This window comes from Ostrea edulis, chromosome 6, assembly GCF_947568905.1.
Source record: "Ostrea edulis chromosome 6, xbOstEdul1.1, whole genome shotgun sequence".
Taxonomy (NCBI): domain Eukaryota; kingdom Metazoa; phylum Mollusca; class Bivalvia; order Ostreida; family Ostreidae; genus Ostrea; species Ostrea edulis.
In genome coordinates, this window is record NC_079169.1 from 29,109,956 (window position 1) to 29,125,803 (window position 15,848).

The window sequence follows — 15,848 nt, forward strand, 5'->3', positions numbered from 1 at the left end:
AATTTAAACAACTGTCAACCCTCTGGTCGAAGAAAACCGTCGTAGCAATCCTCATTACTCCGCCACGACGATGTAGAAACTTCAAAGGCTAACACTGGTGCAATTCTCTAGGACCACGCACACAAACAATCATAGAGTAAAATAAGTTTCCTCTGCTTTTCGTTATTTGACAAACCTTACTCTCTTTATAAAGTCATTAACATTTATTTTGTAGGGAGATGTCACTCTTCCTAGCAGAGATGAGATGTGGAAAGATGTTCGGACAAAACTGGACGCCATGCGAAAACAGTTTGTGGCGAGTCCAAGACACACAATTCAGGTGGATTACGTAAAACACATGGACGAATTGTCAATATTGAATGGAAATTATCCTTATTTAGGTATATTTCAAAAAAGAGTGAAAAAACCAAGATATCGGATAGCTGATTTGATTGATAACATTTATAAAAGTCTTGCCTCTTTATATGATTATTGAATGTGATAAGATGGACAGGGGGCCTGCATGGCCGAGTGGTTAGAGCATCGCACTCAAATCACACGGCCTTTCACCTCTGTTGGCGCGAGTTTGAATCCCGCTCGCGCCTGTAAGTGAGAAAGTTTCCCAGTTTACTTTCGGAAGGTCGGTGGTCTCTTCCCAGGTAGATTGTATCTGGGTTCTCTCTTCCACCAATAAAAACTGGGCGCCACCAGATAACTGAAAAATTGTTGAGTGTGGTGGAAAACATCAATCAATATTATCTACATATTAACGTATTCAGTAGAGGGCTTGCTTTGTATGCGGAAGGCCAAAGTTCGATGACAGACCAGAGTCATAAAAATAATTATATATATATAATATTTTAAAACTAATTAGACTATAATTAATTAATATATCGACAGTTACTTCATCAAGAGTTCGACAGTAGAAGTCAGCATCGCAAATTATTTTCCCGCCATAGCTACCCTACTTTTACTTGATTCCTAAACGTCATTTAAAAAACCTTACAAAGTTATGCTGCTGTATGAAATGTGAAGATAACGAACAGTGATCGATCTCATAACTCCTACAAGCAATACAAAATAGATAGTTGGGCAAACACGGACCCCTGGATACACCAGAAGTGGGATCAGGTGCCTAGAATGAGCAAGCATCCCCTGTCGATGGATGAAAGGTGAAGATAACGAACTGTGCTCAATCTCATAACTCCTATAAGCAATACAAAATAGAGTTGGGCAAACAAGGACCTGTGGATATACCAGAGGTGGGATCAGGTGCCTAGGGGGAGTGAGCATCCCCTGTCAACCTTTCACACCCGCCGTGAGCCCTACAGTTATATATCTTGAACAGGTAAACGGTGTTATCCGTAGTCAAAGTCAGTGTGCCAAGAACGGCCGTGCCAAGAACGGCCTAACTTTCAATTTCAATTCTTTATTGTCCTTGAGTTATACAACTCATCGAAATAAATCTAGTGCATATACAGATATACACACAATATATCTAAGTGTATAAGATAAACAACAGGCGAGTGGACAGGAGAAGATAGGAGGAGAAGAAATTACAAATATAAGATAATATACATGTAATCACATTATTATGAGATGCACATGTTATTAGAAAAATGCTATAATTACATTATTGACTTGCAATGCTTAACTTCGTATTTTCACACCTTGTACTTAATATATTTCTTTCTCAATTCGTTGTAAAATGGACATTTCAGGATAAAATGAAACTCATCTTCTATATCATTATAATCACATAATTGTCTAAGCCTCGCAGTTCTTAAAACATTGTTATGTCTGCCTTTTTCAATATTCAAAGAATGAAGACGTTCTGAATTTAATGATATTTTTTCCCCTTTTAAGTTGATTGATCTTTTAAGATATGATTGTAAACAAAAGTTATCTATTAATGTTGATAAAGAACACTTTTTGTAGAACTTGAAAGAGACGACAGTAGGTTTTGTTTGTAAATATCCAATATTCTGAATTCTATTATTTTATAATCCTTAAGCTGATAAACACACGGCTTTTCAAACAAATACAGTTTTCTAAACCAATGCTTGACAGATCATGTTTCACATTAACAATCCAGCTGTCATTGTTTGCAATCATATTTTCATAACAATCTTTCAAAATACAGTTATTTATTGTTTTAATTTTTAACCAGAATTTAAAAATTCTCAATTTTCTTCTAAAGTAAAGTGGAAATCTACCAAGTTCACAATATACCATACTATTGTTGGTTCTTTTGTTTACTACCAGCATGTTTTTTTTCACAAAAAGAAAGATGCACCTTTTCAATGTCTGGTGCTTTATGAAAACCCCAAATTTCACATGCATAAGAAAGAATACTGTGTACATAAGTATCAAAAATTGAACACTGAGTTTCAACATTAAAATAATGATTTCTCAAAGTATTAGATATTGCAAAAAGTGCTTTACGTCCTTGTTTGGCAACATGTTTTGGTGTTTGGAAAAATTTGCCATTGTAATTAAACAACATTCCTAAATACTTTAATGTATTCACAACTTCAAGACATTGGTTATTATACAACCATTTCTCAGTTTCCATAATTTCCCCACTATTTCTAAAAAAAATAACAACACGTCAGACAACATTTGACTCAATGATAGGTTGTATTGGCAAATGCGATCCTTACAACGACCATAGAATTTGCGAAATGCTGACTTTAAACGAGACTGTTGGATCCCCTGCACCATCAACTTGTTTGTCAGTAGCCTGTATCAATTTAAAAACTGGCCATAAGAAATAGAAGCTCTTGCGTATCGAATTAGTTGAAAGATATAAGCACCATATGCAGGTGATAATGGAATATGGTACATAAATATGGGAAGTTGAAGTTTGATCTAGTAAATGTTCTGCCAAGCCCCCATCTTTGCTCCTCATGAAAATATTTACAGCTGTGAAGGAGAAACTGCAAACTTACTGTGCGACTACATATGCCAGAAGTGCTGTAAATCAAATGTGGATTCTAGAAAATTTCAAAAAACTATTAGTAAACTTGAAATCGCAAAACTTTTCTCAAATCAACATAAAAAAAAGCAAAATATTCCTATCTAGTGATCAAGTCATCCAGACAATTTCTTAACACCACTCGGATTCTACGTACAAATTGAGGTTGAAATTAAAATATGCTGGAGTTCCTCATTGACAATGTCTTCGTAGTCCTCGGTGATCAGGTCTCCCAACAGACTGTCTTTCAACAGTCTGTTGGAATTCCCATGGGCGCGAATTGTGATCCTTTGTTAGCGGACCTGTTTTTATATTCATATGAAGCAGAATTTATTCAAACACTTCTACGTTAGAAGAAAAAATCTCTTACTGTCGCCGTCAATACGACATTTAGATACATGTATATCGCGGACGTTTTATCTATTAATAATACTTTTCATCTATATGTCTATTCGATGTACCGGTATCCCTATGAACTCGAAATAAGACACCACAAAGTCGTCCACTTCTGGTTCATACTTGGATATTTTATTGAAAATAGTTATCAACGTCAAAATAACAACTCAAGTTTATGACAAACGGGATGATTTCAGCTTCTCCATCGTCAACTTCCCATATTTATGTAAAAATATTCCATATCGCCTGAATGAGGTGCTTTTAACTCTCAACTGATTCGATACGCAAGAGAGCTTGTTCCACGTATAATCAGTTTTTAAATCGAGGCAGGCTACTGACAAACAAGTGGATGATGCAGGGTTTTCAACAGTCTCGTTTAAAGTCAGCATTTCGCTCAGTTTCTACTCTTTGTGAACACATTTCTCACAAGATATTTCTTGAATAAAAGTAGTTGCGAATACAATGTTGTTTATAGTAGCAGTACATGTATATGTAAATTATAGATGTTTTGCATATCACAATGACTAAGTGAACGAAAACAGAAAAATGACTAAATGATCGGCAACGAATTTTACATTTGAAGAGCACGGTATTGTTGATGTTCTCTTTTCCAAGAGTTTATAAAGACTAAATTCTTTTTATTTTCTAATATTGAAACGGATGGATGCCTTGTTTAAAGATACTTCAAACAGAATACCTCCAAAATTATTACCAAAATACTGCAAGTTCTATCTTTGTACCGCCTGAGAATAATCCAAATATTAACTTAAATGTTGTACTGTTGAAGATAATAAGACAATCATAGTTATAAAAGATAGAAATATTGTTTCCTCTTCATTTACAGGCAAGTTGATGTTGACTGACCCGAAACTTGCCTCACCTGTCTTCTTTGGCCCAGTAACTCCTTACCAGTACCGAGTTATGGGCCCTGGGAAATGGTCCGGGGCCAGGAAAGCCATATTTACGCAGTGGGAGCGGAATGATTACCCACTTGCCACCAGACCACTTGGAATTTCTACAAAAGCTACGGACCAATACAGGCCATTCTGGACAATATGCTTTGTCATTCTGATAATAACCCTGCTTATTCAGTATCTATGGGTATAAGTCTTCTATATCAAACCGATGTTACGCTGTAATGAACTTATTAAAAGATATAAAGCTTACTGTAATTTCGCGTTTTAAGAACATATTTTAGACATTGACGTTATTGTGAAATACTTACCTGTCACTAATGACGTTATTGTGAAGTGCTTTCCTGTTACAAATGACGTTATTGTGAAGTCTTACCTGTTACTAATGACGTGATTGTGAAGTGCTTACTTGTCACTAATGACGTTATTGTGAAGTACGCACCTGTCACTAATGACGTTATTGTGAAATACTTACCTGTTACTAATGACGTGATTGTGAAGTCTTACCTGTTACTAATGACGTTATTGTGATATACTTACCTGTTACTAATGACGTTATTATGAAGTACTCACCTGTCCTATTTGTGCTTGTTCATCCCTGTCTTATTTTTTTCTTCTGCTCCAGGTCTCTTGTGCTCATCCTTTTCCCGACTTGTGTCAATAAAAGTGAAGCTTTTCGTATATTACCGTACATGCTTAATCTTGCAGAGTCTATGCTTTTTCTTCAATTGGATGGTGATTGATTAGATATTGATTAACGTCCCTCTAGAGAATATTTCACTCATTTTGAGACATCACCATTGCCGGCAAAGGGTTGCAAAATATAGGCCTATGCTCTGCGCTTATGGACTTTCAGTAGGGAGGGATCTTTATCGTGCCACACCTGCTGTGACACGGGACCTCGGTTTTTGCGGTCTCATCCGAAGGACGTTAGTCGCCTCTTACGACAAGCAAGGGGTACCGAGGACCTATTTTAACCCAGATCTCCACGGGAACTGAATGGTCTACATCTTGGATTTGTGAAACAGTTCCTAGTTGACGACTTCTCAAGTCAAATACACCTTGGCAGGTATTATGAAAGTAAAAGTTGTAGATAAAATGTATCTTTATTGATAAAAAGTAATTACTCAGTGTCGATACCAAAGTATATGATTGATATACTAAGTGAAGAATTCTAGAAAACGTTTGTATTGGCGAGTTTCGCGAAACTAGGATTAAATAATATTCATATAGAGTCATTTTTATGCACCCCGAATCGAAGATTAAGGGAGCATATAAATTTAGGGCTTTCCGTCTGTCTGTGGCAAAAAACTTTAACCTTGGTCATATATTTTCACCACGCAGTATTATGTCTTCCCCGGAAGACATGTGTCGCCTGCTAGTTCATTCTATATGTAATATATCACGTATAATGTTGAAAAAGTAAATTATTCAAATGGTTTTTGTCAGTTTAATACTTCTTTTAAAGGTTTTGAGAATTACTAAACATTCTTTAACGATAACTTAATTGAAATTGAAAGATGAGACATTATTATGCAATGGAATTTGTGGGAGAATCTGTTTGAAATTAAGACATTTATTAAATGTAGACTGAATGAAAACATATGTTTGAAAATATGTATCAACCTGTTACTGTGCTCTTCAAGACAATGGTAATAACCATAGGTAATTATCTGTTGGGTTTACTGCTTAGTCTTGTTGTCTTTTTATATATCCAATTTACTGTTTCTCAAGAAAAATCATAATTAGTGCTGTTCTGAAATCAATATACTGTCCTTCAGTATGGGAATTACAAATACTGTCCTTTTGTACATAAAAATACTGTCCTTCAGTTAATCATAAAATAAAATCTTCAGCAAAAAATTTGTTTGCTGTAAAAAATTCTAAGTCCCGGCAAACAGGAAGTTGATAAGCGACAGATTCGAAAATGTCTTACACAATACAGTTGGCCACACTGATGCTCTGTGCCAAATATCAGGGAGTTGCCCCATGTGGTTCTTGAGAAAACTGTGACAGAAATTTTTTGTGACGACGACGACGCCAGACAACGACGCAGGACGACGGATAGTGATCCCTATATGTCGCCACTGCGTGTAACGCAGGCGACACAATAAGAGGTAGACTTTACATATTGGGTATATGTATTTGTTTGTGGCAAGACATTTACATTGACACTAAAATCTTTGAACTGGAACCTTAACCTTTGACCTAAGGTTAGAAAATTAGAATATAAGCCCTATCTTTCAAATCGTAAGAGATACTATTTTTATATTAAGCATATGCATTTTTTGTACATATATGAAAACTCTTCCAACGATTTGATGACCTTGTGACCTTGACCGCTGACATAGGTTTTGGAAATTTTCAATAAACGCGGTGGTCTTGAGCGTGTGCCCCGCATACGGAAGGCCGGGGTTGGAATCTCGATCGCGCCAGCCCTAAGTTGTTAAAACAGGTAGTGACAGTTCCATCGCCAAACGCTCGTCACAGGTCCTCGGAAATGACCTTAAAAAAAGGATGTCCTGTGTCACAGTAGGTGTGGCACGCTAAAGAACCCTCACTGCTCAATGGCCGTAAGCGCCCAGCAAAGGCCTAACTTTGAAGCCCTTCACCGATCTTGGTGACGTCTCCATATGAGTGAAAAATTCTCGAGGGAGACGTTACACAAGATACAATCAATCAATCAATAAAATTAGTCTTACAGATCCACTTTATCGTAAACCGGGGGCATCAGTGTTTCACAAACACATCTTGTTCGTTTAAATACAAAGTATCTATTTCTTGCGAAAAAAATTAAATCTTGTATGCAGCAGTGTTGTCATTTGTCAATCTAGGTTGCAGCATTAATATTTGCTTCTCTTTGATTGCCCATGCAGTAACTATTGACATTTTATGCTGGACTGAAGTGACTCCCGCTATCAGTCCCAATCAGACTTTTCCAAACTATTTAAAAGTCAATAAAAGAACTTTTCGAAAGGTAAAAATCAATAGAATGTTAGCACAAGACTAATGTTGACAATAAGATTTAACACTTTTAATACATTTACCTTTTGGTCAACGTACAGTTTCTTCCCGGATCACTGGATGTGGGCCGAGCTCATCTATGGTCATTGTTATTTACCTGGCGAAGAGATCGGGGCGTTGTGCATACTTTTGATATACACGGGGCATATCGTGGGGCGGTTTGCAGAGTTTCTGTGGTCATAGTGATTGTAAAATAGTTATATGCATCAAGGTAGCTGACACACAGTCTATACCCAACCCCTCTTTCTCTCTCTTACTATCAGTCATTGTCTCAATGAACACTTTCTTTTATAAATATGGAGCTATCATAAATTGATAATATAAATCATTTCAATAAGTTATATGTACAAGTTTGTTTTACAATACGTTAGTGTTCGATGCCTTTATGTATTTTTTCGAGGCAGGCGTTTCGGGTCAAAACGGGTAAGGATCAGACGCAAAAACAGTAAGATCCCTAAATATAAAAAAAACCTCTCAAACCAAAACGGAAAATTCACTGACATGAAATGGGAAACCTGGTACGCAGTACTCATTTAAGGCCGGTAAATCCGTTCACGTGTTCGGTTTGAATTTTACATTGCGGTCCCGTAATTCCGATTATGTAGTAATTTGTTGGGAAAGGCTATAAGCCCGTGAACTGATCCGACCGGAAATTCCTTGAACTCAAACACACACAAATTGCATACGTCATACGATATACTTTCGTTTTCCTATATGAATAACTTTGATACTGCTGTACTCTATATTCACGGGCCTGATTCTAACACTAATTATAATGTGATCGAGTTCACGGGCCTGATTCTAACAATAACTAAAATGTAATTGAGTTCACGGGCCTGACTCTAACACTAATTAGCATGTGATTGAGTTCACGGGCCTGATTCTAACCCCTAATTAGGATATGATCCAGTTCACGGGCCTGATTCTAACACTAATTAAAATGTGATCGAGTTCACGGCCCTGATTCTAACACTAAATAAAATATGATCCAGTTCACGGGCCTAACTCTAACGCTAATTAGGATATGATCCAGTTCACGGGCCTGATTCTAAAACTAATTAAAATGTGATCCAGTTCACGGGCCTGATTCTAACACTAAATAAAATGTGATCCAGTTCACAGGCCTAACTCTAACGCTAATTAGGATATGATCCAGTTCACGGGCCTGATTCTAAAACTAATTAAAATGTGATCCAGTTCACGGGCCTGATTCTAACACTAAATAAAATGTGATCCAGTTCACAGGCCTAACTCTAACGCTAATTAGCATGTGATCCAGTTCACAGGCCTGATTCTAAAACTAATTAGCATGTGATTGAGTTCACGCACCTGGTTCTAACACTAATTAGGATGTGATTGAGTTCACAAGCCTGATTCTAACACTAATTAGCATGTGGTCGAGTTCACGGGCCTGATTCTCACACACATTAGGATATGATCCAGTTCACGGGCTTGATTCTAACACTAATTAGGATATGATCCAGTTCACGGGCCTGATTCGAACACTAATTAGGATGTGATTGAGTTCACGGGCCTGATTCTAACACAAATTAGGATATGATCCAGTTCACGGGCATGATTCTAACACTAATTAGGATGTGATTGAGTTCACAGGCCTGACTCTAACACTAATTAGGATGTGATTGAGTTCACGGGCCTGATTCTAACACTAATCAGCATGTGATTGAGTTCACGGGCCTGATTCTAACACTAATTAGGATATGATCCAGTTCACGGGCCTGATTCTAACACTAATTAGGATATGATCCAGTTCACGGGCCTGATTATAACACTAAATAAAATGTGATTCAGTTCACGGGCCTGATTCTAACGCTAATTAGGATATGATCCAGTTCACGGGCCTGATTCTAAAACTAATTAAAATGTGACCCAGTTCACGGGCCTGATTTTAACACAAATTAGGATATGATCCAGTTCACGGGCCTGATTCTAACACTAATTAGGATGTGATTGAGTTCACAGGCCTGACTCTAACACTAATCAGCATGTGATTGAGTTCACGGGCCTGATTCTAACACTAATCAGCATGTGATTGAGTTCACGGGCCTGATTCTAACACTAATTAGGATATGATCCAGTTCACGGGCCTGATTCTAACACTAATTAGGATATGATCCAGTTCACGGGCCTGATTCTAACACTAATTAAAATGTGATCGAGTTCACGAACCTGGTTCTAACACTAAATAAAATGTGATTCAGTTTACGGGCCTAACTCTAACGCTAATTAGGATATGATCCAGTTCACGGGCCTGATTCTAAAACTAATTAAAATGTGACCCAGTTCACGGGCCTGATTCTAACACTAAATAAAATGTGATCCAGTTCACAGGCCTAACTCTAACGCTAATTAGCATGTGATCCAGTTCACAGGCCTGATTCTAAAACTAATTAGCATGTGATTGAGTTCATGCACCTGGTTCTAACACTAAATAGGATGTGATTGAGTTCACGGGCCTGATTCTAACACAAATTAGGATATGATCCAGTTCACGGGCCTGGTTCTAACACTAATTAGGATATGATCCAGTTCACGGGCCTGATTCTAACACTAATTAAAATGTGATTGAGTTCACGGGCCTGATTCTAACACTAATTAGCATGTGATTGAGCTCACGGGCCTGATTCGAACACTAATTAGGATGTGATTGAGTTCATGGGCCTGATTCTAACACTAATTATGATGTGATTGAGTTCACGGGCCTGACACTAATTAGGATATGCTCCAGTTCACGGGGCTGACTCTAACACTAATTAGGATGTGATTAAGATAACGGGCCTCTAATTAGGATTATAGCATTAATATTTATTTCCACAAATCACATTTTCATACAACTCTTTATAGTGAAATGTTACACACTTCTATTTTGATTTAAATCGTATCATTGATTATTCATCTATAACTTAGACTTTTGAGATAGTTTATTTTAACAAGTTTTTTTTTTACAATAACTATCGGAAAAGACTCTAACAAAATTTATGTTCCTATCATGCATAAATCTAAATAAATCATTGATTTTACAAAATCTGATGACATCACAGGAGGGTGGAATTACTTTAAGTCATGTTTAGTGCTGTGTGTATATAAACATGCACACATATAATTATATCTTCCCTCTTCCAGGGGGAGACATATTGTATTTGTACTTTCTGTCCGTCCTTCCTTCTGTTACAAAATCTTGTGAACGCTTCTCCACCTATATGGCTTATCAGATAGACTTGAAACTTTGTACAATGCTTCATTGTCATTTGCAGATGTGAATATTGTTGGGACGGGAGGATCCAATTGTTTTCCTAAGAGTTATAGTGGATCTAAAAGGGGTGGAGGATGTTAAAATACCTTGTGAACACTTCTCCTATATGGCTTATCTGATAGACTTGAGAATTTGTACAATGCTTCAATGCCATTTGTAGATGTGCATGTTGTAGGGACAGGAGGATCCAATTGTTATCCTTAAAGTTAAAGTGGATCTGAGGGGTGTAGGGTATAAAATAGTTTGTGAACGCTTCTCCTCCTATATGGCTTATCAGAGTTCATGTCTATCTTCCTGCCCATGCTTTCTCCTCCATACTATTCAATACATTAAGGGGGATGTTTCCTATATTTTAAGAATTAATTGGTTGATTGACAACAAACTTGGTACACAGGTACAGCATATAGAAGGAGTAGATGACCCCTATTAATTCTTAGGTCACATGGTCAATCCACTCTTGACATAGGAAGATATTGTCTGCTCAATATTTTGAATTGGTGATACTACTGTCAATTAAATGAGGCACGGGTATATCCCTTTCAATGTTGCAACTTGGGGGGCATATGTGTTTTAGAAACATCTCTTGTGTTGTATTATATGAATTACAGGTTTCAGTGTGCTCAGTTTAGAAAATAGCATAAAAGTATTTGATAATTAAATATCTTGCAGATTGACAGTTTACTCCATGCACTGACAGGAATGATAAACTGTGATATTCATAAATGGTGAGCATTTATATTTTTAGCTCACCTGAGCCAAAGGCTCAAGTGAGCTTTTCTGATCAAAATTTGCCCGTTGTCTGTCGTCGTCGGCGTCATAAACTTTTTACATTTTCGACTTCTTCTCAAGAACCGCTGAGCCAATTTCAACCAAACTTCCCACAAAGCAATCTTGATTAAAGGGCTTTCAAGTTTGTTCAAAAGAAGGGCCATGTCCCTTTCAAATGGGAGATAATCACAAAAATGCAAAAATAGGGTGGGGTCATTTAAAAAGCTTCTAATCAAGAGCCACTGGGCCAGAAAAGCTGAAATTTACATGACAGCTTCCTGACATAGTACAAATTCAAGTTTATTAAAATCATGGCCCCTGGGGGTTGGATGGGGCCACAATAGGGGATCAAAGTTTTACATACAAATATATCGGAAAAATCTTTAAAAATCTTCTCAAGAACCACTGAGCCAGAAAAGCCGAGATTTACATGAAAGCTTCCTGACATAATGCAGATTCAAGTTTGTTCAAATCACGGCCCCCAGGTGTTGGATGGGGCCACAATAGGGGATCAAAGTTTTACATACAAATATATAAGGAAAATGTTTAAAAATCTTCTTCTCAAGAACCACTGATCCAGAAAAGCTGATATTTGCATGAAAGCTTTCTGACATAATGCAGATTCAAGTTTGTTCAAATCATGGCCCCCGGGTGTTGGATGGGGCCACAATAGGGGATCAAAGTTTTACATACAAATATATAAGGAAAATGTTTAAAAATCTTTTTCTCAAGAACCACTGAGCCAGAACAGCTGATATTGACATGAAAGCTTCCTGACATATTTCAGTTTGTGAAAATTATGGCTCCCAGGGGTAGGATGGGGTCACATGGGGGATCAACGTTTTGCATACAAATATATAGGGAAAATCTTTAAGTGACTCAGGTGAGCGATGTGGCCCTTGGGCCTCTTGTTTATATGTGGCTGTGGTAGACAATTTTCAGTTCATCCTAGCTCCTAATTATTCAAATCTATTTGCCAGGGGTTGTGGAGAAACATGGTTTACATCTACATCCTTACTTCTGAAAACAATGTCCACTTCAAAACCATGTATTAACAAGACAACAGTATTTTTTCCAGTGAGGAAGAAGACCATGAAAGACACCACCAGTTTATAAAAAAATCCGTTCAATAAATATATTAAACTTTACTGCTTTGGGGAAAGTATATTGATATATTGGTAAGAAAGTAATTTTCTAAAGAATCAGCAGCTCACATTTTGATTACTTTGATATGATAGGAATTAGTCACTATATATTTTGGGTATGGATCCAAAATACACATCTTTATTAAGTTGAATGAACATGTTTGCTCAATTTTTACACAAGTAGTGCATCATATAGCATATTAAAGCTTTCTAATCCGACTCTTTTATTTTATTTTTAAGGAACTGGAACACGTTCTAAATATATTCAGGGACAGCAAGGCTCGTCATGGGTAAAGATACTCCCATTTAATATCGATACTTTTCATATCCAAGCATGTATATGGTTAGGTTGTATAATGTTTGCTATAATTATCTAAATTATGTCCTTCCTTCCATCCATTGTTCTGTGTGTTGATTTCTCACCACTCTGCAAGAAAGGGCATTCATGTCTATTTCATAAACGATCCTTCATGTAGTTGCAATTGAATCATAAATTATTCCCAAAGAGTTCATGATTTCATCATATGTTTTGAATGTAATATTTTTTCAATATTTATTTCAGATCAATCATTACCAAATACAGAACACTGCAAGGCTTGCTAAAATGAAGACCTCAGTAAAAGATTTCTAAATTATCCACTGTAAGGCTACTTACCAGTAATTAATATCCAGAACTTAAACATATCATCCTTGAAACAATAAAAACTAATTTAATATAGTATATTTATGTATGTTATGCTTTTTCAACCTTTAATTTTTTTAAAGACAGTATAGATTATTATGATTGCACAATATTTAAAGTTTAAATTTTCATAGAATTTTGTTTGCTCTCCAGAATGGCAGCTCACTACCTGCCCCCTAGTGATGTTAAAAGAGGCTGTTGTTCTCATTTGTTCCAAAACAGGAATGCCATATGAGGAGGCCAACAGAAGATACACCTCCACTGAGTGTGCAATCACAAAACGAATAAATTATTATTAATTCTTTTGTTTGTAATTGTATATTGTCAACAAGGTCAAAGGCACTTGATCCGATGCCAAACTTTTGCATTTTTTTGGCTTTGTGGTAAATTTTCTTCAGCAACATTAACATTGTTTAAAAATTAAATTGTTTTCTTTGGAGAGTATGTACACATGGATCATTTGTATATATTAGAATTATAGCATTGTTTAATTCAACTCATTCTTATGATAGAGAGGTTATTATATACTGCAGGCGACGACTTGTAAAGGGTATACTGTTTTAACTACAGCACATGCAAGGCAGTATTATGAAACTCTGTAATTGATAAGGACATATATCACATATCGATATGCATATTTACAAGAAACTCTAATGTATTTTAAATCTGAACGTTAATTTAAAAGTGGGGAGAAATAGCATTGGATGAAAAAAGACACATATGAAGAAAATTATTCCATACGTAAATACTTTTTAGCTCACCTGAGCTGAAAGCTCAAGTTAGCTTTTCTGATCGCCTGTTGTTCATTGTCTGTCTGTCTGTCCGTGATTAAACTTTTTATTTTCGACTTCTTCTCCAGAAGCACTGGGCCAATAATAACCAAACTTAGCCAAAAGTATCCTTGGGTGAAGGGCTTTCGAGTTTGTTCAAATGAAGGGTCATGCCCTCTTCAAAGGGGAGATGATCACAAAAATAGGGTGGGTCATTAATTTTTTTTTATCAAGAACCACTGGGCCAGAAGAGCTGAAATGTACATGAAAGCTTCCTGACATAGTACAGATTCAAGTTTATTGAAATCATGGCCTCCAGGGGTTGTATGGGGCCACAATAGAGGATCAAAGTTTTACATACAATTATTTAGGAAAAATCTTTAAATATAAGGCAAGGTGGCTCATGTGAGCAATGTGGCCCATGGGCATCTTGTTCAACAAATAGAATAAATAGTTATGTTGTATTTCCCATGGAACATTGAAACGTTTAATGCGTTTACCAATTAATCACTGAAAGAAAGATAAAATTGTTGTTTCATATGTTTTATGAAAACTTAAAGATGTTTCATTTCTTTTCATGAAAGACCCCTTAATTACCCAGTAATATATAATCAATTCTTAACAGATTATGTAAATTTGATTTATATTAAGGATGTTTGATCTGATTACCCATCATTATCAATCTGTCTAACATAGCCATTATGTGTTACTATAAATTGCTATAGCAACCTTGGAGCATGAGGTAGAATGCGAGCCAGCTCTTTCATAAGTACATGTATCTGAAAAATATTTCAATGTCAAAGGTTACAATAATGTGATAATATAATCATTGTATGTCTAAGGTCTTGATAATAAAACTGTTATCTGTTCAAATTTTTCTTCTTAAAATCAAGACTAAGTACCAGAGGAAATTGTGGGGGAAAGTGTCTGTCAAATACGTCAAGCTCTTACATGTAGTAGTTACAGATTCAACTATTTATAGAGAATACCGAGTTATGATGCACACAAAAATGGGTCTGGCACAAAAATGTTGATTTAGCTCAAGATGACTGGTAAAGTCTATAACACAGAGAGACTGGGTATTTATTCAATTGTGATTGATTGATTGAATATTGTTTAACGTCCCTCTCGAGAATATTTCACTCATGTTGAGACGTCACCACTGCCGGTGAAGGGCTGTAAAGTTTAGGTCTATGCTCGGCGCTTATAGCCACCGAGCAGGGAGGGATCTTTATTGTCCAACACCTGCTGTGACACGGGACCTCTGTTTTTGCGGTGAACTCAATCACATCCTAATTAGTGTTATAGTCAGGCCCATGAACTGGATCACATTTTAATTAGTGTTAGAATCAGGCCCGTAAACTGGATCATATCCTAATTAATGTTAGAATCAGGCTCGTGAACTGGATCATATCCTAATTAATGTTAGAGTCAGGCCCGTGAACTCAATCACATCCCATTTAGTGTTAGAGACAGGCCCGTGAAGTGAATCATATCCTAATTAGAGGCCCATGAACTCAATCACATCCTAATTAGATGCCTGTGAACTCAATCAAATCCTATTTAGTGTTGATTCTGTACCTCCACTTACAAAAGATTTTTAATATGCATCTCGGGTATGAGTTAATACTACGCCTTTAGTAAAAACGAAAGTAAATTGTATGACGTATGCAATTTGTGTGTGTTTGAGTTCACGGAACTTCCGATTGTATCAGTTCACGGGCTTATAGACCCTGCCGTAATTTGTTATGATGGATTTAAATAAACATGAAATATGTACAAGTAATCTCCGAGTGAAAAAAGAAACTTTAGGAAGGCATTCGCATGCTGTGCCTTAGAGTGGTTTGAAAATGGGAGGGAGCCTGAGTATTGAATGATAATGAAGTTCTCTAATGTTACAAATATGAGTGCGTCTGCGC

At 36.5% G+C, this 15,848-nt stretch overlaps 1 protein-coding gene across 3 annotated transcripts in view; it reads left to right on the forward strand.

The window, feature by feature from the left end:
* The window catches only part of LOC125647518 (flavin-containing monooxygenase 5-like), a 29,642-nt gene extending 16,180 nt beyond the window's left edge, over nucleotides 1–13,462 (forward strand). The window contains exons 8-14 of one of the 3 annotated variants that reach the window (XM_056142334.1): nucleotides 215–380; nucleotides 4,197–4,453; nucleotides 11,234–11,289; nucleotides 12,313–12,510; nucleotides 12,718–12,767; nucleotides 13,040–13,118; nucleotides 13,313–13,462. In XM_056142334.1, coding sequence (XP_055998309.1) covers nucleotides 215–380; nucleotides 4,197–4,453; nucleotides 11,234–11,289; nucleotides 12,313–12,448 — 615 coding nt within the window. In that variant the 3' untranslated portion in view covers nucleotides 12,449–12,510; nucleotides 12,718–12,767; nucleotides 13,040–13,118; nucleotides 13,313–13,462. Of the gene's footprint in view, nucleotides 1–214; nucleotides 381–4,196; nucleotides 4,454–11,233; nucleotides 11,290–12,312; nucleotides 12,768–13,039; nucleotides 13,119–13,312 lie in introns of all 3 variants that reach the window. The other 2 variants (XM_056142333.1, XM_056142335.1) reach the window with 2 other exon arrangements.
* The last annotated feature ends 2,386 nt before the right edge of the window (nucleotides 13,463–15,848 follow it).